General features: G+C 44.4%; 1 protein-coding gene and 1 pseudogene across 1 annotated transcript in view; one reads left to right on the forward strand and one right to left on the reverse strand.

Moving 5' to 3' along the window:
* Positions 1 to 23486, reverse strand: part of LOC133366289 (hydroperoxide isomerase ALOXE3-like) — a 39747-nt gene extending 16261 nt beyond the window's left edge. Inside the window, exons 1-5 of the mRNA XM_061589233.1 lie at positions 23199 to 23486; positions 11872 to 12076; positions 9795 to 9876; positions 8356 to 8478; positions 2817 to 2920 (exon numbers count right to left, since the gene is read on the reverse strand). Coding sequence (XP_061445217.1) covers positions 2817 to 2920; positions 8356 to 8478; positions 9795 to 9876; positions 11872 to 12076; positions 23199 to 23384 — 700 coding nt within the window. The 5' untranslated portion in view covers positions 23385 to 23486. The remainder of the gene's footprint in view (positions 1 to 2816; positions 2921 to 8355; positions 8479 to 9794; positions 9877 to 11871; positions 12077 to 23198) is intronic.
* On the forward strand, positions 12338 to 12446 carry LOC133368102 (5S ribosomal RNA; annotated as a pseudogene).
* Positions 23487 to 24546: the final 1060 nt, after the last annotated feature.

A 24546-nucleotide genomic window follows, 5' to 3' on the forward strand; every position in this document is an offset into this window, starting at 1 on the left:
CCCGACCCTCAGATCCACCATGATGCTGAACCGAGTACCCCGGTGGGCAAAGCTGGGAGAGACTGACTCCTCCCTGTTCACCCACCCAGGTCTCGGTTATACATGCCAGATCAGTTGAGAGACCCAGTCATTGTGTGCATGTGGAGGGGCACAGGAACGTGATGTGCAGATGCTAGGAGGCTGCACCATTAAGCCATCTATGGTAAAATTCCCATGCATGACCCATTCTATTTTTGTTATGCCTCCTCGTAGAGGTAGGGGATTTGATGCAGACCATGTTCCCATGACCAGAAGAAATGGTGTGTGTGTGTGGGGAGTTGGCTTTATGTAACAGAAGGTTGCATAAAAAACAACTGTGAAGGCAGGTAGGAGTGGAATTTCAGTTGCTCTTTGTGACTCATTTTTCCAATCTTAAATTCAGTTCTTCAATTTCCACATCATTTTTCCTATTTTAATTCATCACTTAAAGTCCACCACCATTTTAGTGCTAATTTCTCCAAATATACACATTTTTGCATACAATGTGCCTTTTTGCAAAGCAATCTTTCCTAGTAAAATGCATTTTTGTATATTATTTTCACTAATAAATGCACACTTTACAATGGAATATGCACACTAGTTGGCTGGAAAACTGCATTGCAGAATTTGGAGCCCCCTCTAGGATGCACACCTTAATGTGGTGAGGGGTTTTGACAGTGTCGAAGAAGCTGATAGCAATGCCGTCAGAAGTCTAAACCAAGAGGCTAGACTCCAAGCAGAGTCACCCAAGATGGAATGGTCAAAGTTGAGACACCAGACTAAGATGCATCCAGACTCAGAGGAAGGCAATGGTAAACCACCTCTGAATACCTCTTACCATGAAAACCCTATGAACAGACTAAAAAGAAAGACCTCAATGAATGAATGACAAAACTCTTTAAATGGTTAAAGAGAGAAAGAAAGCGAAAGTACAAGGAGATAGAAACACGGTCAGAACCCTAAATGCAACAATACAGTGACTAGTACGAAGAGAGAAAGAGAACTATTACAATAGGTATTGTATAGAATTAGAAGAGGACAACAAAAAGGGTAGAACAAGAGCCCTATTCCAAAAGATTAGAGAAGTTAAAGGGGAATTTAAACCAAGAGTAGGGATGTTGAATAATCAACAGGGGAACACACTGACTGACAGAGATAAAATAAAAGGAAGATGGAAGCAACACACTGAAGAACTCTGTAAAAGAGATACAAGGATGACAGATTCATTGTTAGAGGAACCATATGATGAAGAACCAGAAATGTTAGAATGTGAGGTGGAAGCTACTCTTAAAATACTTGGAAGAAACAAATCACCAGGAACAGATGATATACCAATAGAGTTGCTACAAGTTACTGAGACTGAATCTGTCCAAATTTTAACAAAAATTTGTCAACAAATATGGGGAAAAAAACAATGGCCCACAGACTGGAAGTGTTCAATACACATCCCAATTCCAAAGAAAGGGGATCCCAGGGAATGCAGTAATTAGCAAACTATTGCCTTAATATCCCATGCAAGTAAAGTAATGCTCAAGATTCTACAACAAAGGCTCTTACCATATATGGAGCAAGAAATGTCAGACATCCAAGCTGGATTTAGAAAGGGAAGAGGCACCAGAGATCATATCGCAAACATACGTTGGATAATGGAACGGACCAAGGAATTTCAGAAGATAATCACCCTGTGCTTTATAGACTACAGCGAAGCCTTTGATTGTGTAGATCATGAAAAATGATGAAATGCTTTAAAAGAAATGGGGGTGCCACAGCATCTGATTGTCCTGATGTGCAACCTATACTCTGGACAAGAGGCTACTGTAAGGACAGAATATGGAGAAACCGATTGGTTCCCCATCGGAAAAGGTGTGAGACAGGGGTGTATTTTATCACCCTATTTGTTTAATCTGTACACAGAACATATCATACAGAAAGCGGGATTGGACCAAGATGAAGGAGGTGTGAAAATTGGAGGGAGGAATATCAATAATTTTAGATATGCAGACAATACCATACTACTAGCAGAAACCAGTAATGATTTGAAACAAATGCTGATGAAAGTTAAAGAGGAATGCACAAAAGCAGGATGTATCACTGAACACTTAAGTCAGGATCATTCAGACCATGGTATTCCCAATATCTATGTATGGATGTGAAAGTTGGACAGTGAAAAAAGCGGGTAAGAGAAAAATCAACTCCTTTGAAATGTGGTGTTGGAGAAGAACTTTGTACATACCATGGACAAATAATTGGGTGTTAGAACAAATTAAACCAGAAGTATCACTAGAAGCTGAAAGGATGAAACTGAGGTTATCATACTTTGGACACATCATGACAAGGCATGATTCCTTAGAAAAGACAACAATGCTGGGAAAAACAGCAGGGAGTAGAAAAAGAGGAAGGCCAAACAAGAGATGGATTGATTCCATAAAGGAAGCCACAGACCTGAACTTACAAGATCTGAACAGGGTGGTTCACAACAGATGCTCTTGGACGTTGCTGATTCATAGGGTCGCCGTAAGTCGTAATCGACTTGAAGGCACATAACAAGAAGATGAAGAATTTGGAGAAATGCAAATTTCAGCAGATGGCTGCGCTTTGGTTTGCATATTGTTTTGAAAAGTACAAATTAAGTAGGTTTGGCTTTAAATGTGAACTGAATCGAACTTCTCTCCCTCATCCCTAGAGGTGGATGGGTTTGGGGAAATGGGTCTCTTTGGGGCTTCTGCCAGAATAGAAAGAGCTTGTTTTGGAGAGAGAGGCAGCATCAATCACCATCAATGATATGAGATGTCACTGACCTGAGACAGAGGTGTGGTAGAACCAGAAGATCTTGCGGATGTCGTCAAGCTTCTCCCATGAATAAGGTTTGTCCAGAAAGCCTTTCATTTTAGCTTCAAACAGCCTGAGAGAGAGACGCAGAGATGTTTAAGTGAAGTGACACCCCATGGACATTATACAGAAATGCACAATGCTTCCTGGTACACAGAGTCAGACCGGTGGTCCATCTGGCCCACTGTTTTCTGCTCTGACTGACAGTGCTCTCTAGGGCCGAGCAAAGAAAGAGAGCTGGACAGACAAAAGAAAGTCCTCCTTCACACAGCCCATAATTAAACTTCATGTGCTCCCTCCATGGGAGGCTCAGAGGGTGGCAATATGAGCACAGGCCTTTTCAGTGGTGACCTGGCTGTGGAATGCTCTCCCCAGGAATGCACACCTGGCACCTTCTCTGTCCATGTTTAGGTGCCCGGCAAAGACTTCCCTTTTCACTCAGGCCTTTGGCCCTTTATGGGGGCTGTCTCAGTTATTCCTTGTTGCTTGTGTTTTAAGTTTTTATATTGTCTGTTTTTAAATCTCTTTTATACTGTATGTTTTTAAATCTCTTATAAGTCGTCTAGATACTGTTGGGTAGGAGGCAACTAAGGAATTAAAATCACCATCATTATGGAATTTACTCCCACAAGCCACCAGCTTGGATGGGTTTAAAAGAGGATTAGAAAAATTCATGCAGGCTGCCGATAGCTACTAGCCACGATGGCTGTGTTCTGCCTCCACTGTCTCACCACAGCAAACCTACTAAGGCCTTGGTCTGAGGGCAAGTGCCAACAGGGCTGCCAACAGAGGCTGGCCCATTGGGGCAAATGGAGCACTGCCCTACCAGCCGTGGTAATCTCTCAGCCAGCTCCCCAAAGCCTACCCGCTCCCTTGCAACCAGACCAGGGGGTGGCACCTCCTGTCAGCTTCCTCCCACTTAGTCTCAGGGCTGCCCCTCATGGAGAACTCAGCAGGGAGAAGGCTGAGGTCAAAATCAGAACTGGTTGGCTCTGCCTCTCATTGGCTCTGGGTCCACCTACTGTTGGCCCCCCTGATTTCCGCCCCACCAGGCCTAAATGGGCAACACTGTCTGAGACATACTACAACAAAGGACGGCCGTTGAAATACTTTTGCTCCTTGCAAAGGGCTGTTCAGAATGAACCAATGTATTTCAATGGCCATTCTGCATCTGTTTAGCCTGTCCCCGGCTCTGGACAGTGCTCCAAAAGGAGAGACCACCTAATCCTCGTCTTTATGCTGCCTTGTGTTCTGTCATGGGAGAAGGGTGGGCTATAAACAGGATAAATCAAGGATGGGGAACCCTCTGGCCCTGCAGATGTTGTTGGGTCTACAGCTCCTGTCATTCCCTGACTGTCATGAACTTGCAATTTTGTTAACCTGGTTTTCTTGTAACATGGCTCAGTTACAGGGAATTGTGGGAGTTACATCTTGAGAGGAGATGGGCCTCTGTGAGAGGAAAATTTTAAGTTTTGTTTCCAGCTGCAAGTAGTTGGGAGGCCTGAACAGAAACACCTGTTTATCTTTGCTAGTCTGCTGGGAGCCTGGTACTCAAGGCCATGCGGGCCTGAGAAGGTTGAGATCAGAGAAGGGAGGGGGGCCTGCAAGGTGCGAAAAAGTGAAGAAGCTTCGGGAATATGATTGCATCAGAAAGCCCCCTGATTGGCTGATCCATCCTGAACCCCAAAAGAGGTGGACTCCTCCACAGAATCGTTGTGGGTGGTGATACCATGGGAATGATCTATCGTCCCCCTGATCAAAATGCTCAGGGAGACCTGGAGATGAGATATGAAATTGAGGAAGCATCCAAACTAGGAAATGTGGTAGTAATGGGTGACTTCAACTACCCAGACATAGACTGGCCGCATGTGTGTTCCAGTCATGACAAAGAAGCCAAATTTCTAGATATTCTAAATGACTATTCCCTAGACCAGTTGGTCATGGAACCAACCAGAGGGACGGCAACCCTGGACTTAATCCTCAGTGGGGACCGGGACCTGGTGCGAGATGTAAGTGTTGTTGAACCAATTGGGAGCAGTGACCACAGTGCTATTAAAGTAAACATACATGTAAATGGCCAATTGCCAAGAAAATCCAACACGGTCACATTTGACTTCAAAAGTGGAAACTTCACAAAAATGAGGGGACTGGTAAAGAGAAAGCTGAGAAACAAAGTCCAGAGGGTCACATCACTTGAAAATGCTTGGAAGTTGTTTAAAAACACTATATTAGAAGCTCAACTGGACTGCATACTGCAGATCAGAAAAGGTACCGCTGGGGCCAAGAAGATGCCGGCATGGTTAACGAGCAAAGTCAAGGAAGCTCTTAGAGGCAAAAAGTCTTCCTTCAGAAAATGGAAGTCTTGTCCAAATGAAGAAAATAAAAAGGAACACAAACTCTGGCAAAAGAAATGCAAGAAGACAATAAGGGATGCTAAAAAAGAATTTGAGAAGCACATTGCTAAGAACATAAAAACCAACAACAAAAAATTCTATAAATACATTCAAAGCAGGAGACCATCTAGGGAGGCGATTGGACCCTTGGATGATAAGGGAGTCAAAGGTGTACTAAAGAACAATAAGGAGATTGCAGAGAAGCTAAATGAATCCTTTGCATCTGTCTTCACAGTGGAAGATATAGGGCAGATCCCTGAACCTGAACTAACATTTGCAGGAAGGGATTCTGAGGAACTGAGACAAATAGTGGTAACGAGAGAGGAAGTTCTAGGTTTAATGGACAATATAAAAACTGACAAATCACCGGGCCCGGATGGCATCCACCCGAGAGTTCTCAAAGAACTCAAAGGTGAAATTGCTGATCTGCTAACTAAAATATGTAACTTGTCCCTCGGGTCCTCCTCCGTGCCTGAGGACTGGAAAGTGGCAAATGTAACGCCAATCTTCAAAAAGGGATCCAGAGGGGATCCCGGAAATTACAGGCCAGTTAGCTTAACTTCTGTCCCTGGAAAACTGGTAGAAAGTATGATTAAAGCTAGATTAACTAAGCACATAGAAGAACAAGCCTTGCTGAAGCAGAGCCAGCATGGCTTCTGCAAGGGAAAGTCCTGTCTCAGTAACCTATTAGAATTCTTTGAGAGTGTCAACAAGCATATAGATAGAGGTGATCCAGTGGACATAGTGTACTTAGACTTTCAAAAAGCGTTTGACAAGGTACCTCACCAAAGACTTCTGAGGAAGCTTAGCAGTCATGGAATAAGAGGAGAGATCCTCTTGTGTATAAGGGATTGGTTAAGAAGCAGAAAGCAGAGAGTAGGAATAAACGGACAGTTCTCCCAATGGAGGGCTGTAGAAAGTGGAGTCCCTCAAGGATTGGTATTGGGACCTGTACTTTTCAATTTGTTCATTGATGACCTAGAATTAGGAGTCAGCAGTGAAGTGGCCAAGTTTGCTGACGACACTAAATTGTTCAGGGTTGTTAAAACAAAAAGGGATTGCGAAGAGCTCCAAAAAGACCTCTCCAAACTGAGTGAATGGGCGGAAAAATGGCAAATGCAATTCAATATAAACAAGTGTAAAATTATGCATATTGGAGCAAAAAATCTGAATTTCACATATACGCTCATGGGGTCTGAACTGGCGGTGACCGACCAGGAGAGAGACCTCGGGGTTGTAGTGGACAGCACGATGAAAATGTCGACCCAGTGTGCGGCATCTGTGAAAAAGGCAAATTCCATGCTAGGGATAATTAGGAAAGGTATTGAAAATAAAACAGCCAATATCATAATGCCGTTGTATAAATCTATGGTGCGGCCGCATTTGGAATACTGTGTACAGTTCTGGTCTCCTCATCTCAAAAAGGATATTATAGAGTTGGAAAAGGTTCAGAAGAGGGCAACCAGAAGGATCAAGGGGATGGAGCGACTCCCTTATGAGGAAAGGTTGCAGCATTTGGGGCTTTTTAGTTTAGAGAAAAGGCAGGTCAGAGGAGACATGATAGAAGTGTATAAAATTATGCATGGCATTGAGAAAGTGGATAGAGAAAAGTTTTTCTCCCTCTCTCATAATACTAGAACTTGTGGACATTCAAAGAAGCTGAATGTTGGAAGATTCAGGACAGACAAAAGGAAGTACTTCTTTACTCAGCGCATAGTCAAACTGTGGAATTTGCTCCCACAAGATGCAGTAATGGCCACCAGCTTGGATGGCTTTAAAAGAAGATTAGACAAATTCATGGAGGACAGGGCTATCGGTGGCTACTAGCCATGGTGACTGTGCTCTGCCACCCTAGTCAGAGGCAGTATGCTTCTGAAAACCAGTTGCCGGAAGCCTCAGGAGGGGAGAGTGTTCTTGCACTCGGGTCCTGCTTGCGGGCTTCCCCCAGGCACCTGGTTGGCCACTGTGAGAACAGGATGCTGGACTAGATGGGCCACTGGCCTGAACCAACAGGCTGTTCTTATGTTCTTATGTTCTTAACCGTTGCTGGGGCTTTTTCCTGAAGTATAGGGGATGAAATCCATAGCTTTTGTTCCCCTGGACGTTCTCTTGAATGTTCCCTGGACGTGCCCTTGGTTGTCCATGTGGGGTTCCACTGCTTCTTACTATCCTGATGCTATTCTCTCTGAGGAGATATGAGATTTACCAACAACTATCTCTTCAGTAAGTAGAACAGGCTAGTTAGTTTATTATTTTCTGTTGTGTTTTGAACTCCCTTGTGTTATACCTAAACCCCTGGTTGGGTGTGGTTTTGAGGAATTGTTTTGCTGCTATTAAATGTGCACCTATATTTTTAATAAAGCTACTTCTTATTATCCTTGTGTGTTCATTGAGTGAGACCAATTTGGTTCTGAATCCAGCACCTTGACCACTGACCATAACTACCAGAAAGAAAGGAGTGTATTTTGGCTTTACCAGAGGCTTCTGGACAAGGAGTGCTTGTTTGGCTCTTGTCCTTAGGAATCCTTGGTTTACCTATATCTGGGCTCTGGGTTTCCCCTAACTCAGAGTGGAACCAGTTGAAGGGGTGGTGGCAACCTATCTTCTACCTTGCAGGGTTGGTGTTGATTTGCACAGCCTTGGCAAGGGGGGTATTGGGTTCCAGATCAATTGCCCAGGTGGGGGAGTTGAGTCTGAAGCACGCACCCTTGACAGCCTGTGGGGGTCAAGGGCATGACACTGACCATTGGCCATGCTGGTCAAGGGCTGACAGGAGATGAAGTGCAAAAACATCTGCAGGGCCACACATTCCCCATCCCCCATATCCCTGGAATGATTTGATGTGATGTTTTTGGTCCCAGGCTATGGTCTGAAGGCACATGAGGTCAGTCAGGTCTGGTCAGTGCCTTGGTGGGAGACCGCTTGGGAACTATATGTAAGCCGCCTTGGGTTTCTATCATGGAAAGAAAGGCAGGGTATAAATGTAGTAAATAAATAAATCTGCTCCAGGTTTTTGGTACAAACTTTCATGGAGCTGTCCAAGGCCTCCCTCGTTGTGTGAAGTGATCACCTTCCTCCCACCTGGAGAAATGCTTGCTTGGTACCCAAGACTTACGAGGTCAGCCCACGCCCGAAAAAGGCAGTGGATTTGGGGAAAGAGTACTGGACGTCGTCCTCTAACGTCCCAGCCGTGTCAACATCAACACAGTATGGAATTCCAGGGAGATATTCCTTCCACCTGAGCAAAGAAATTGAGAGAGAGAGAGAGAGATGGTCTGAGCTACCCTATAAAGCAGGCTTTCCCAACCTTTGGGTCCCTAGTAGGCATGGGTAAGAAAGTTGATTCAGTTTGCATGTGAAGCCCAGTCTTTCAAATCTGCACTTCCCAAAACAATATGGGAACCATAACACAGCCAGCCTTTGAAATTCACACTTAATTCAAATTTTTCAGTGCAGGTCGCCAACCAATGTTTACAAGAATGCATACGTTAGGAGAAAGTGTGCATAAAAATGAATCTATGAGTGAAAATAATATACAAAATTGCATTATATGATGAGAAATTGCTTGCAAAAATATGTACATTAATAAAAACTGCCTACAAAAATGTGTTCATTAGGAGAAATTCGCACTAAAATGCTGGGGAATTTTCATGAGTTTTTTTTTTTAATTGCTGCAGAGATATGGAGAATTAAATTTAGGATTGGAAAAATGAGCAACAGTGAGAACCAAAATTGACAGAACTTCCCATCCTTAGTCTGCCGATGTTGCTGGACTCCCATCAGCCCCAGCCAGCATGGCCAATGGTCAGGAATTATGGGAACTGTAGTCCAGCAACATCTAGACACCCAAAGGGTGGGAAAGGCTACTATATAACACTTACCTTGGAGGAAACTCCACTGAACATGATAAGACTTAACTTCTCCGTAGGCATGCATATATATGTGGGATAAATCAGGGACGAGGAACCTGTGGCCTTGCAGGAATTGTACGATAAATGTCCTGATGGCTGATGCTGTGGCTTCATTTGGCTCATTCCCAATGTCATCATGTAAGGCAGGGGTAGGGAAACTCTCTGTTTGACCCTTGGCACTCTCCGCAACCATCCCATCCAGGCCACATCCCTCACTGACCGTGCTTTGCACAGTCTTCAAGTGTTTTTGCTGGAATGAGTCTGTGTGCGCTGATAATACCTCTTGCTTGCTTTGGCAGGGGATAAAGAGGAGTGTGTGAGGGAGAGGTGCATAGAAACTCACCAATGGCAAAATTTATATTCATTACTCACACCATTTTCGCCTCCCACTTCCCACTGACACGTGTCCTCCTCCCCCAGATGGGAAGGCTGAAAAAGATTCCTCAACCCTGATGTAAAGACTCTTCTGGGTATTTGGTTTTGAAATGCGAATATATATAATAATGACCAACCTGCAAAATGGTTTGATGAAACTGAACCAGATGAGGATATCTGGATATTCCAGCCAAGGAAAGAGATTGCCTTGCAGAAAAAACAGCAGCAGCACAAATGCCACTCGGTCAATTTGTTTCCCAGAACTCACCCATATTTTCTGTGCCTCAGCACCAGCTCCTCACGGCGGTGCTTCTGCTGGAGATCGTGAGTATCGTCTGAAGGAGTTTTGGCTTTAAGCGAAAGGAAGAAATGTGTTATGTGGTTTTTACACCCTCTGGCTCTCCCTTTTTTAGCATTTGCCCCCTTCCCACATTTCCTCAGGGACATAGGGAGAGTCTTATGGGATCAGACCAAAACGTAGGGCCGGCCCTATCATTAGAGAGAGTCTTCACTTTGGCCTTTGACACTTTAAATATATATATATATATATTTAGGACCCACTCTAGTTGTGATTGTAATTTGTTTTAAACTGTTTTTAATACTGTATTTTATATTTTGCATTGGTGTGGTCTGCTCTGGGTCCTTGTGATGAAGGGAAGAAGAAGAGGAAGAGGAAGAAGTGTGGCAGCCACATCAGGCGGCCACTTTGGGTTGTCATGTATGGGCAGCAAATGGTTAGCTATCTAATTTATAATTGTAGTGTTTTCATAACCAGGGAGATGGGGAGAGGCACTTGAGGGATTTTCTACCTCAGATGCCAACATAACGTGACCAGTTTTGGATACTTGCGGCCAGAAAATTGAGGCAAAATAGGAGGTGAGTGGGTTTTCCCCATGCACTGGATCTAATATAACCTCTTTCTTCCTCTTGCTCTGAATAACCCACCTCTTTTTTGCATGATTTTTAACATATCTGGCAACCTAAGCTCAGGGCTGGCTCCAGTCATTTCACTGCCTGAGGCACTGGACAAGATGGCGCCCTTCCTGCCATTCCTCACACAGAAGCAGAACAGATTGGAAGTTGACTTTTCCCTCAAGAACGGAGACAGAACAGCCTCCTTCATTCCATGTGGGGGCCACAGTCTAGTTTTTTGGGGGGAGGTCACATGGCACCCACAGCTCTGCTTTCCATCTGAGGGGAACAACCAGGGAGCTTAACAGGAATGGCAGGAGGGGCTGCTGCCCTCCCCAACCTGTCCCCTGCCCAGAGCGTAGAAACGTTACTTTTTTTGAACTACAACTCCCATCAGCCCAATCCAGTGGCCATGCTGGCTGGGGCTGATGGGGGTTGTAGTTTAAAAAAGTAACTTTTCCAAGCTCTGCCCCTGCCTGAGGTCTTGGAGAGCCACTGCCAGCCAGTGTAGCCAATACCGAACTAGACGTGCCAATGGTCTGATTTGGAATAAGGTAGCTTTCTATGCTTCCTAACATCCCAGCATCTGCCCACCTGAGGGGACTGCCTCACTCTGCCTAAAGGTAGAGCCAGCCCCCTGCCTAAGATTATTTTGAGCTTCGGCCTGACTGACACTTTCCCTCCAAGCTTTTGCTGCTTATTCATACTCATTCTTGTGGATAAAGTCTATTAAAAGCTACTAGCCATGTCGGCCAGGTTCTCCTTTCACTGTGCACCCAGGAACAGCAGCTGCTGGGGACCACAGGTGAGGACCGCAGCTGTTGCGCTCAAGTCCTGCTTTTGGGCTTCCCACAGGGGCACCTGGTTGGCCACTGTGAGAACAAGAGGCTGGACTAGATGATGATGTCATGTCTCTCTGAGAGCCGGTATGGTGCAGTGGCTAGAGCAGCGTTTGCCAACCTGGTGCCCTCCAAATGTTGCTGGACAACAACTCCCATCAACCCCAGTCAGCACAGCTGCGTGATGCGGGGCCTGTGGGTAGCACAGCCGTGCTTGCTGGGTCTGATGGGAGTTGTGATCCAAATTATCTGGAGGGCAGCAGGTTGGGGAAGGCTGGGTCAGGATATTAGACTAGACTTTTGGAACTCCAAATCCCTTCTCAAGCAGCAACGCTCAGTAAGCAACCTTGGGCTAGTCTCTCAGCCTTGCCCACCTCACAGGGTGGTTGTGAGCATAAAATGCAGGGGGGAAGGGGGAGGAAAAGATAGAACCTTACATTTTGCCATGAGGCCCTGAGAGTAAAGTAAGAATGAAACAAACAAACAAACAAACCTAAATTAAAGAGTTTGGGGTTCAAATGTTGGGATTTAAACCAAAATATCTTCAATGTGTGCCTGGACATTCCTGGGGGCATGGGAGGGGGGGATGCTTACCTGTTCCTTCTCTGAAGGGCACGGTGCAATAACCCTTGATCCACTGGTAGCAGGGGAAGTGATAGACCTCCCCCTGGGGAGATGTCACCTGGACAGCATTGCAGAACCAGCTGCTCTCGGGGAAGAAGGAGTACGGGTCCTTATGCAGGCGAATAAGCAGGATCGGGCCCAAGTCATGGTCACAGGGAACCTCCTGCTCCTCCACCTGTTTGGGGGGGGAGAAGAAAGAGTTTTGGCTGCATCCCAAACACAGGATGGTGGTGGTGGGAGAAGGAGTCCACCCACTGAAACCCATTGCAGGTCTCCTCGCCCAGGACTCTGAGGCAATAGTGCTGGGGGACTAACAGCCTAATCCTAACCAAATCACTTCTAGTCCTGCTGAATTCAGTGGGGCTTATTCCCAGGTAAATGGAGTTAGGATTGAAGCCTAAAATGCTATCCAACGTTTATATAATAATAATAATAATAATATGGCCATCCTACCCTGAACACACCTGATCTCGGAAGCTAAGCAGGGTCAGGCCTGGTGAGTACTTGGATGGGAGAACACCTGGGAATACCGGGTGCCATAGGCTTAGAGGAAGGCAATGGTCAACCACCTCTGAATACCTCTTACCATGAAAACCCTATGAATATATCCAAAAAAGATTCATAGGGTTGCCATAACTCATAACCGACTTGAAGGCATATAACAACAAACAAAATAACAACAACAACAACAACTCTATAACCCTATTATAACCTGCGGTGCTGTCAGAAACAGAAACTGTGCTCTTGACTTTAACAGAGGACATTACTTTTCCTCTGGGGCCCTTCCACACTGGTGTTTTGGGGGTGTTTTTTTTTTGTGAGTATATTTTGCAAAAACCATTGATGCAATCACAGTGCATTAGTGTAGGATTTAATAAATCATTCAAATTTATTAGCTGATTGCTGAAAGAATCTGGACCAGGAACATTTGGCGACCCTTCTTCAAAGTTAGGGGACTTCAAAAGCACCTTCCGTGCCACTCAGAGAGCTGGCACTCATACACCCACACGGTAAGACACTCTGATTACTAGAAACATTCTAGAAGAAAGGTATGAAAATGGAACATCTGTACATGTTCCCCTCAAAAAGAGGAACATGAACTCCCAACTTAACACTACTTCCACACAACAGAGAAAGGTTATGTTTTACGCCACACTCAGCATGACGCAAAACATTCCAATTACTGGGACAATCTGGAAAGGGGACACTTTAATCAAAACTCAGGACTTGAGGTTTACCTCAAAATATTGAGGAAGGGCCATAGTTCAGTAGCAGAGCCTCTGCCTTGTATGCAGAAGTCCCCAGGTTCAACCCTGGCATCTCCAGATCAGACTGGGAGTGATCTCCTCTGCCTGAAACCCTGGAGAGCTGCTGCAAGTCAGTGCAGACAACACTGAGCTAGATGGACTTGTAGTCTGACTCAGTACAAGGCAGCTTCCCATCTTCCTATGGATGTGAAAGTTGGACAGTGAAAAAAGTGGATAAGAGAAAAATCAACTCATTTGAAATGTGGTGTTGGAAGAGAGCTTTGCACATACCATGGACTGCGAAAAAGACAAATAATTGGGTGTTAGAACAAATTAAACCAGAACTATCACTAGAAGCTAAAATGATGAAACTGAGGTTATCATATTTCAGACACATAATGAGAAGACCTGATTCATTAGAAAAGATAATAATGCTGGGAAAAACAGAAGGAAGTAGAAAAAGAGGAAGGCCAAACAAGAGACGGATTGATTCCATAAAGGAAGCCTCAGTCCTGAACTTACAAGATCTGAGCAGGGTGGTTCATGACAGATGCTATTGGAGGTCACTGATTCATAGGGTAGCCATAACTCGTAATCGACTTGAAGGCACATAACAGGCTCATACACACCCATGTTCCTATTTTATTTATTTATTAAGGTAATATACTGCCCTTCCTCCCAGAAGGAGTAGGGGGGGAGGGCAAGGGATCAAGCAATAAACACTAAAAACATCTTAAAACAAAAACAAAAACAATTCCAACACAGATGCAGACTAAGATATTTAATTCAGCTTCCCCCCCCTCCCAGTACTATGAGCACTAGAATCTTTGTTTTTAGGTGAGAGGCTGCAGGTCAGTGGTGGTAGAGAATCTGCTTTGCATGCAGAAGGTCGCAGGTTCTGTTCCTGGCATCTCAGAGTAGTCAACTGAGTTAGATGGACCTGCCTCATTTAAATTAGCTTCCAAGGGGGTGTACGTGGCTCTGTCTCTCCCCATTTCATCCTCACAACAACCTTGTGAGGTAGATTAGACAGAGATGCTGGCTGGCCCCAGGCCATCAAAATGAAGCAAAGGCTAGGCTGTAAATCAGGAAAAGGGAACCTGTGGCCCTCCAGATGTTGCTGGACTACAAATCCCATCAGTCCCCCTGACCATTGGCCATGCTAGCTGGGGCTGATGGGGGTTAGAGTCCCTCCCAATGACCTCCCGAGGGCCAGAGTTTCCCTGTCCCTGATGTAAATCATTTTCGAGCTATTATAGTTGTTACAGGGATGGTATAGCACAGCAGGGAGGAGAGCCTGGCTAGGAGTCCAGAGTCTGTGAGTTCAAATCCCCACTTGTGTCTCCTGGGTGTAAAGGGCCAGCTAAAGATCATCCCCACAGTGAGTGGCTCAGGGGTTACGTGCTCTGCCACCTGTGCAGCCCTGGGCAAGCTGCAGAGTCCCAAGGAGCCCAGTTGCCCCCCAGCTGGCAGTTGCAGACAAGGAAGGGGCTGGCTTGTGCAGCTGTGGCAAGCTGAGCAGGCCCTGGCCAGCTGGGGAGGACTAGCCTCAGGCAATGGGAAACCCCCTCTGAATACCGTTTACCATGAATTTATTTATTATTTATTTATTTATTACATTTGTATACCGCCCCATAGCTGAAGCTGTCTGGGTGGATTACAACAATTAAAACATTAAAAACAAATATACAAATATAAAAACACATTTTTAAAAAGCAATTTAAAAACACATGCTAAAATGCCTGGGAGAAGAGGAAAGTCTTGACCTGGCGCCGAAAAGATAACAGTGTTGGTGCCAGGCCCACCTTGTCAGAGAGATCATTCCATAATTTGGGGGCCACCACTGAGAAGGCCCTCTTCCTTGTTGCCGTCCTCCGAGCTCCCTCAGAGTAGGCACCCGGAGGAGGGCCTTTGATGTTGAGCATAATGTACAGGTGGGTTCATGTCGGGAGAGGCGTTCCATCAGGCATTGTGGTCCCAAGCCGTGTAAGGCTTTATAGGTTAAAACCAGCACCTTGAATCGAGCTCAGAAACATACAGGCAGCCAATGCAAGCCTATTCATACGGTAGCCATAAATCGGGATTGACTTGAAGGCAGTCCATTTCCATTTCATAGTTCTTACATCCTACACGTTCTTCGGTGCATGTACATTAGCAAAACTGATACAAGGACAGTCACTGAAGTGCAGCTATGAGTCAATTCTAAGGAGGTGCTGAGGATGCCCTTTCACTGCCCCTTCCTGGTGCCACCTAGCAATGCCTCATCTTCCCATTACATTCCCTCAGATTCCAGGCCAGGCTGTACGTGCCACTGGAACGACATGTGGTTAAAACACATGCAGGAAATTCAAGCGTGGATGGCTTCTGGCTTCTCCTCACGGAGGTAAGTGCCGAGGTAAACCAAAAATGCAACTGAGCAGCCTCAGAGAAGCCACATTTAAAAAAAAATATTCTGCTATTAATGACTGGAAAAACAGGCTGAAACAGGGGCTATTTTCTCAGAATTGAGAAATGCACCTGTTGAATTTCTTCCTGTTGTGAGACAGCTCTGTGTGTGTGTGAAAAAACAACCAGATTTATGGTTAAATCAAACTGGCTGCATATGCACACAGAAACACAGCAAGCTGGCTTATACTGAGTCAGACCATTGGTCCATTTAGCTCAGTATTGTCTACAATGACTGGCAGCAGCTCTTCAGGGTTTCCAACAGGGGGTCTCTCCCAGCCTTACCTGCTGAGACTGTCTGTGGGAAAGGCAGGTACTCTGCCACTGAGCTACTTCCTACCATACATTTAAAGCACATTCCCCCCCCAAAAAATTATGGGAATTGTAGTTTATCCAGTCTGCATCTATGTTGGAATTGCTTTTCAACATGTTGTTAAAGTTTTTTAAAAAGTTGTTTTTAAATATATTTTTAATATGTTTTAAAGATGTTTTGTTTTAATATACTTCAAAGTCTGTTTTTTAAATATGTTTTAGAGTGTTTTTCGTGGTTTTGTTTGCCTCCCTGGTCTCCTACTGGGAGGAAGGGCGGGATATAAACAAACAAACAAGCAAAAATAAATCACAGAGCTACAATGCCCATCACCCTTAACAACCTACAGTTCCCAGGATTCTTTTCCAGGGTAGGGATGTGCTTTAAAAGTATGGAGGGTATGCAGCCTCAGACAAATTGCTTGCTAAACTGGGTTAACCACATCCCAGCATTAAAGCATTTATCATGAACCAGTGCAGAGTCATAGGTAGAGTGGTGAGTGAAGATTGGACAGGGCCAGTCCTACTATTAGGCAAAGTAAGGCACGTGTCTCATCAGTGAGGGTGGGTGTCAAATTCTTCAGATATTCAGTTTGTTATTATTGCATTGGCAGAGATGGGGAGAAGGTGCTTCTGACGTTTTCTGCCTCACCTGCCAATATAACTTGGTTGGCCTTGGGTCCTATGCACCCTGACTTAGTGTATGTGTGTGTGTGGTGTTTTCATGCATCATATGCCTCGGGCCAGCCCTTAGATTGGAAAGACCCAGGTTCTACCCCCTGCTCTGCCACAAAGCTTAGTGGCTGGCCTTGGACCTTAACTTTCTCTCAGGCAAACCAAACTCATAGGGTTGTTGTGATAGTAAAATGGGGGGTGGGGAGGAAATCCATGTATGCTGCCCTGAACCTGCTTGGACGAAGCACAAGATAAAAAAAAAAAATCCAGTACATGAAATTGGAAATAACCAAGTCAGCTCACACACCAGCCACACATTTAAAGCACTTTCCCCAGCCCCAATAATCTTGGGAACTGTAGTTCATTAAAGGTGCAGAAGTGCAGCTCTGTGAGGAGTAAAACTACAATTCCCATGATGCTTTTGGGGGGATGTGCTTTAAATGTATGAGTTTGTATGCAGCCTATGAGACATACAGTCAAATATATGAAAGTCTGGTTCAAACTGCTACATGAAAATCGCACTGCTTGTGGGTTAGCAGCACTGACCTGTAATAGGGCTTTTTCAGTGGTGGTTCCCTATTTGTGGAACACCCTCCCCAGTGAGGTGAGTCTGTCTCCATTGCTATTGTCTTTCAGGAAGAATTTGAAACATTTCTGTTTACCCAGGCATTTGGTGGCTGGAGACTGTTCCTGAGGACGAGAGGATCACTGCTGATAACTGTGACTGTGTTTTAGAATGTTTTAAACTGTTTTGAAAAGGCTTTTCTTTTTCCTGTTGTTCAGTGGTTTTTTGCTGATATATTTGCCATCCTGGGCTCAGAAAGGGCAGGATGTAAATAAATAAATAAAGCAAGCAAGCAAGCAAGCTGCACCAACAGCTTCCTGCTCAGTTAATTACCGGACCCGCAGTGCTCCCGAGCTCTAAACCTCCCTTACCTGTTCATAGCACACAGCTCTTTCTGCCCTTCAGTGACATACCTAGCTCTACATGATGTTCACTTTCTTTACAGCAATTGTGCTCCATCAACATTCTGCGTTACAGCCGGAATGTTGGTGAGCATTCCATGGTACCACAAGTCATCAGACACACATCAGCAGCCACACACCTACATCGACTAGTGTCCATGAGACCTGTGTTTGCGCAACACTGCTTGGCTCACGTGGCCAGTGAACATCAAAGCAGGCTTTTTGCACAGCAGGATAAGAGATCAGAGATCTCCAGATTTATATAGTTTAGTTCATTAGTATTAAAGTTATGCATCCTGATTAAACCCACACAGAGCAAGTTCCCATCAATGCAACAGGTACAGAAGCAGCCGTGACTCACTGGCAAAGTTCAGCAAAGTGGATACAAATCCCTGATAATCAGGCTCAACGATCTTAAGGGTTGCCACCTTGGCTTTAGTTTATACTGAAATGCTCCTGATTTCTGCCATCAAGGGCTCCATACATGCTTAACGTTTAAAGTATATTTAAAGCATATTATCCTCCTGAAAAAAAAAGAATCCTGGGAACTGTAGTTTGTTAAGGGTGCAGGGAATTGTAGCTCTGGGAGGGGTAAACTACAGTTCCCAGGCTTCGGGGGGGGGGGAGAAGGAATGTGTTTTCTCGATCCCACCGGTTAAAACAGCTAGACTGGTGAGGACTAGAGAGAGGGCTTTTTCAATAGTGGCCCCCACCCTGTGGAACTCTCTCCCAAATGATCTCCGCCATGTCCCTTCTATGAAGAGCTTCCACCAGGCCTTGAAGACCTGGCTCTTCAGGCAGGCTTTTGGGGTGGGTTAGGTTTTTACTGTTATGGTTTTAAATTTTAATGTTTTAATGTATTGTTTTTTATCTTGTAAGTCGCCCAGAGTGGCTGGACAACCAGCCAGATGGGCGACTAATAAATTTAATACATAAATAAAATAAATAAATTTTAAATGTATGGTCCATATGCAGCCGAAATCATTCATTTGCATATGTTTATTTATCTCTAGTTAAACAAGCTTTTCCCCAATACACACACACATAGTTTACAAGAACTGTATACTGCATGTGTATCTCTCTGAGCCTCTTTTTGATATCTGCAACCAAATCTTGCAACAACAAAAGGAGTCCAAGACTAGAGTACACAAAATCAGATGCATGAAGTGCAATAACTCAGTGAGAGTTAAATAGCAATGAAATGCAAAACATATAGTCTGTGACAATTCAATTAAAGCTTGAAAGTATGCAAGGTAAACACTGACTCTTCACAAAAGCAATAATTGGTGATAACACAATCAGCTTAGCAGTGCTGAGAAAATTAGTGCCTCTAATGAGATGGGCAGGAAGCCTTTGCAACTGCTTCAATATACACTGAAACAGCACAGCAATTTCACCCTCTATTAAAATATTGGGTGAACTTCTGGCAGTGAATGGTGGCGGGTCTTAATCCCATTTGAAGATATGGTATACTTCAAGGGCCTCTTCAGTCTCTTAATTGGTTAAATGCCAGATTGTTGACAGCCCTACAAAAGCATTTCAGTTGTCAGTTGTCCAAAATACAAACGTTAATTTCAAATGTTTTTAATAATATGCTTTTAACCCTTTTTTGTTTTTAAATATGTTTTTAAAGCTTTTTAAAAATGTTTTTAATGTTATTTTGTTTTAATGTATTTTAAGGTCTTTTTATAATGTTTTAAAGCGTTTTTGGTGTTTCCGTTTGCCGCCCTGGGCTCCTGCTGGGAGGAAGGGCCAGGATATAAATCAAATAATAAATAAATAAATAAATAAAAATGTGGATTTTAATTCTATTTTCAGAGACCCTTTTCCCATCACAAATTCAGTTTGGAACAAAGGGCAATCAGGTAGAATTCTAAAACTATATCCAACTATTAGATGCATATTTTAAGAAGTTATGAAGTTAGGTTGTATCTCTCATACCTAAGTGCTAGTCAGAGTAGACCTGTCCTAACTTAGTCATGTCCATTAATTTCTGTGGGTTTATTCCGCGTAGGACTTAGGCTCCATCTGCACTATACATTTAAAGCAGTGTTGTATCATTTTAAACAGTCCTGGCTTCCTCCAAAGCATCCTGGGAACCGTTGTTTGTTAAGGGTGCCAAGAGTTGCTAGGAGCTCATTACAGTGTTGCAAGAAAACCTGCACAGAGCTACAATTCTCAGAGTGGTTTAACAATCAATCCTTCTTCGTTCTAGAGGAATTCTGGAAATTGTACCTCTCAGCATCCTTACAAATGACATTTCCCAGGACTCTTTGGGGGAAGCCATGACTGTTCAAAATGATATTACACTGCTTTAAATAGTGCTGATAGGGCCTAACATTGGATACATTTTATTACAGTCGGGCCCCACCTATACGGCAGGTTCCGTTCTGGACTGCCGCTGTAAAGCAGAAATCGCTGTAAAGTGGAACCCATTGATGATAATGGGGTGTGTCGCGCAAAAATGACATCAAAATGGCACACTATGGGGAAAAAACGCTGTAAAAGCGGAACAAGCGCCTTAATGTGGGGACTTTCCCTAATTGAAAGCCGCCGCATTAGTGAATCGCTGTAAAGCGAAGCACTGTAAAGCGGGGCCAGCCTGTATTGTTGTTGTTGATGGAACTCACTAGTGTGCAATATTGCCACCTCTTTTTTTCCTGCCAATGGCAACCATTTTGTGCTGGCACTCACAACGCTTTTAATGAATTAATTAAATTTATTTCCCACCCTCCCTTCTTTTATCCAGGTATGAGTATCAGCACCACATTTTTTACCAAAACAAGCACTACTAATAATACTGTTAAAACTGCACATATCCAAATGCCTGCAGGATAGCTCAACATCAGAAGTCAGTATAAATGGGAGTGTTGGTTTGCTTCATACAGCCACTTCATACAGTCACCACTCGATGAATGCAACTGCAGGTCGTGTTGTGTAATGTATCAATGATCCCTCACAGATGAAGTGCCACAGATGGGTCATTCACCTGCATTGTTTCACATCACTTGAACACGACGCATTGCATTTGCTCAGTGGCAAGGCACATGGTTTGCATTTAGAGGGTCCCTAGTCAATCACCAGCATCGCCCAGCCTTGAGGAGAATCAAGCAACAGGAAGTAGGAAAGATATTTCTCTGCCCAAGATCTGGAGCGTCGCTACCAGTTGGAGAAGAGGACTACAGTCTGACATGATATAATTTAAGGTTTCTGTGAGTCACTTCATACATTCAGCTGCCAGCCATCAAATCACTGAGGCGTGAGAAATAATCAAGTGATGTGCCTCTATATGCAGACCAACCAAGTTTCTAGGCCTCACTGAGTTGCTGAATTCACTTACGGAACTTTGGGTCATCCCCTTACATAAGAAGAGCCTGCTGGATCAGGCCAATGGCCCACAAAGTCCAACATCCTCTTCTCACAGTAGCCAACCGAATGTCCCAAAAGGAAGCCCACAAGGACGACCTGAGTGCAAGAGCACTCTCTCCACTTGTGATCCCCAGCAGCTGCCTCTGACAGTGGAGGGAGAAATGTCCTGTGCCCATGCAGCCCAACTGCCGCTTTTATAAAACAGTACTCTGGTTTATCTGAATACCCTTTTAGCAGACCATTCCCCCATGGCCTGCCTATTCATCCAACACAAGATTGTGCATTATTAATTGCATTTCACAATTCAAGAAGACCAAACTTTATTCCGGTTGCACGGCTGCAAGTGTTCTATTTATGGCAGGATAAGTTTGCAGTTCCCGGTTTGTGTCTACTGTTACTTCTACCCAGAGTAGATCCATTGAAATTAATGGTCATGATGCTATTGGAGGTCGCTGATTCATAGGGTTGCCGTAAGCAGAGCTTGGAAACGTTACTTTTTTTAAACTACAACTCCCATCAGCCCCAGCCAGCATGGCCACTGCATTGGGCTGATGGGAGTTGTTGTTCAAAAAAGTAACTTTTCCAAGCTCTGGCCATAAGTCGCAATCGACTTGAAGGCACATAACAACAACAAACTTTGGTCCATTGATTTCAATAGCTCTAATATGAATAGGTTGGAGGCAACTACCTTTGTCTGCAATGCGAATATCTATCTATATTGGCTATAGGGTTGCCAGGCTCAGGGCCTGAGACTGATCCTGTATCTTTAGGAGAAGTGCAGGTTTTCTTGCAACACTGTAATGGGAAAAACCACAAGGTGGAATTCTCCCTTCCCCCTGCACCACTTTACAGAGCTTGGAAAAGTTACTTTTTTGAACTACAACTCCCATCAGCCCTAGGCAACATGGCCACTGGATTAGGCTGATGGGAGCTGTAGTTCAAAAAAGTAACTTTTCCAAGCTCTGCTTTTAAAGGTACAGAAGACCTCTTGGTTGCCAGGCCCGGCCTCCAAGAGGTCTTCTGTATCTTTAAAAGTGGTGTAGGGGGAAGGGAGAATTCCACCTTGTGGTTTTTCCCATTACAGAGGTGCAAGAACACCTGCAGTTGGCTAAATTTTCTCTTCTCTTAAAGATACAGGATCATTCTCAGGCCCTGAGCCTGGCAACCCTAATTGGCTAGAATATACCCAGGGTCTTTAAAAAAAAATCTCTCTCTTCTGCTCAACAATGTTCACACAGGTGCATGGTGCAAGAGGGTCCAATGCGCTTCTACAGTTTTGTGTAAAAGTATCCAAAGAGAGGCAGGCAGAGCTCAGTGCCAGAGCACCTGCGTTGCATGCACAAGGTCTCAGGTTCAGTCCCCAACAGCATCTCCATTCTCTGGATAAGGCTGGGAGAGAGCCCAGCTGAAATCTTGGAGAGCTACTGGTAGCCTACTAGCTAGTATAGACAATGGGCCGCCAGGCTAGCTCAGTATAAAGCACCTTCCTGTGTGCCCATGTCAAAGGCCCCTGGAGTGAGTCTCAGAAGCCATAACTAAGGTGGAATCAATTTAGATTAAAAAAAAAAAACTTTCAAACTTTTGGGCAGATTTCTTGCATTTGAAATGCAAATCTAAGCAGCTCTACAAAGATCGTTCCCCGCTTTTCACCTCCCAAACCTTCAGCATAAAGCTTTCAGGCTTCTACTTATATAGTCAGATGAGTGAGTTTGGTATAGTTTTTAAATCCAGTTTCAAAAGGTAAATGTTGTGAAACATGGAAATCAGAATTATACCTGAGTATTAAAGTGAGTTTTCCAGCAAATTAGTTTTAGTTACAAAGCGATCGTTTTACTGCTTCTTGTCAATGGCACACAAGTTATACAGTAGTAGTAATGCCTTGTTGGTTTTGTATTGTTCAAACATAGATTTTATTGTTTAATCACAGACAAGCCTTCCCAGCTGGATGAAATGGTTTGCTCCATGGGTGGCTACCTGGTATTTTAAAAAAAATCTGCTGCTATTTTCTGTGTTGCTTGAAACTGTGATTTAGCTGTTTTAATTGCATTTTGTACATTGCCTTGAAATGTGTGTGGAAGGCAAATAATTAATTAATTATAATAAATCCATAGAGTTGCAAGTGGCCTTAGAGGTCATCTAGCCCAACCCGCTGCTATTGCTATTATTAGCATTTTCCCCCCAAAAGTAACTGCTATGGGGCAGTGTTCTTGCTCTTTCAGGAGCTGGCAAACCCATCCTCTCCTCACTGCCCTTCCTTCTATCTGAACCTCAAAACTCAACGCTTACCGATCCCTGAGAGCAGATGGTTCCCTTGCGGCTCAGAAGTTGTTTGGAGCTCTCTCCGTTTGTCCCTACCAAGGTGATGGAGATGGAGTCAAAGGTCTCCGTTAAGAGGCCTTGCCCAGTAATCACTTGAATTTTGTAGATCACAGGCTGCCTTGGCGTGGCAGAGAAGACGCCGGTTTGTTCCATCCTGCCCACGTTTGAGTTCTCAGGAGATCGAGGCAAATGGACACTGGAAAAAGCTGCGGGAAGCCTTATAAGTGTGATGCACCAGTGAGGCAAACGTCTGCTCTGGGAACCGGCTTATCTCCCTTCTTACTTAATTACGCCCAAGTGCCTCCAAGCTGTTGTCACGGTCCTCCCACTTACTCTCACTGCCTTAACTCACACACGTGCTTTCCGGCATGATCTATTATCTTTATATATACTTGCCTCCTCCTCAGTCCTCCCTGAAAGCTGCAGGCAGGGAAAGGAGGCCCCCAAACTGACAACCTGTCTCTCCATCATGGGTGGCCGCGACCTCCCATAATGAAAGATGCATCCAGAGAGATTTTGGAAGGCAGCAGCATGCCTAGGATGTGTTAGAGCTTCTCTTGGTGGGCAGAGTGAGAGAATAAAGGTGAAGCAGATGAAAAGACAAGCAAAGGAAGAAAGGGGGGAATTTTCACCAACAAAAATTAGAAAGGAATTGAGGAAGCTGCCTCTTGCTGAGTTAGGCCGTTGGTCCCTTGGCACTGACTGGCAGCAGCTCTCAGGGTTTCTGGCATGAGGTTTTCCCAGATGTGAGGGACTGAACCTGGGACCTCTTGCACGCAGAGCAGGTGCTGTGCCGCTGAGCTATGGCCCACAGCAATTGGAGGGCATGGGAGTGTTTGGGGAAGTCACAAGCCCCCTCTGCTGACATGCTTGATAGTTGCTTCTTTTTCCTAAACTGCAACTCTTACACCATTTTTTTTTTAAAAAACCCAATATATATACATTAGCTATATTCAGAAGCAATTCTGGTCAATCAGTAATCACACCGGAAACGTGATGATGCCATAGCATCACATAATCAATCAGATCTGGACATGTGACAAAGCTTTCTGAGGGCAGGAAGAATTTGCCTTTGTTCTGAATAGGCTTTCTTGTGACACTGTGTAGCTGATCTTATTTAGCTGCCAGATGACATCATAAAAAACTATTTTGCAGCCTCCTTCTCTCCCCTCCCCCTGAGCCCCCAAACCAAGGCATGCTGCAGGCATTGAATTTTCTTGAAATTTGACCTCCCCATTCTGGTTCAGCCCAATCAATGATTAATAAACAAGCAGTTAAGTAGGGATATTATATATAAGAATGGGTGAACAGAACA

This window comes from Rhineura floridana, chromosome 11 (assembly GCF_030035675.1).
Source record: "Rhineura floridana isolate rRhiFlo1 chromosome 11, rRhiFlo1.hap2, whole genome shotgun sequence".
NCBI lineage: Eukaryota > Metazoa > Chordata > Lepidosauria > Squamata > Rhineuridae > Rhineura > Rhineura floridana.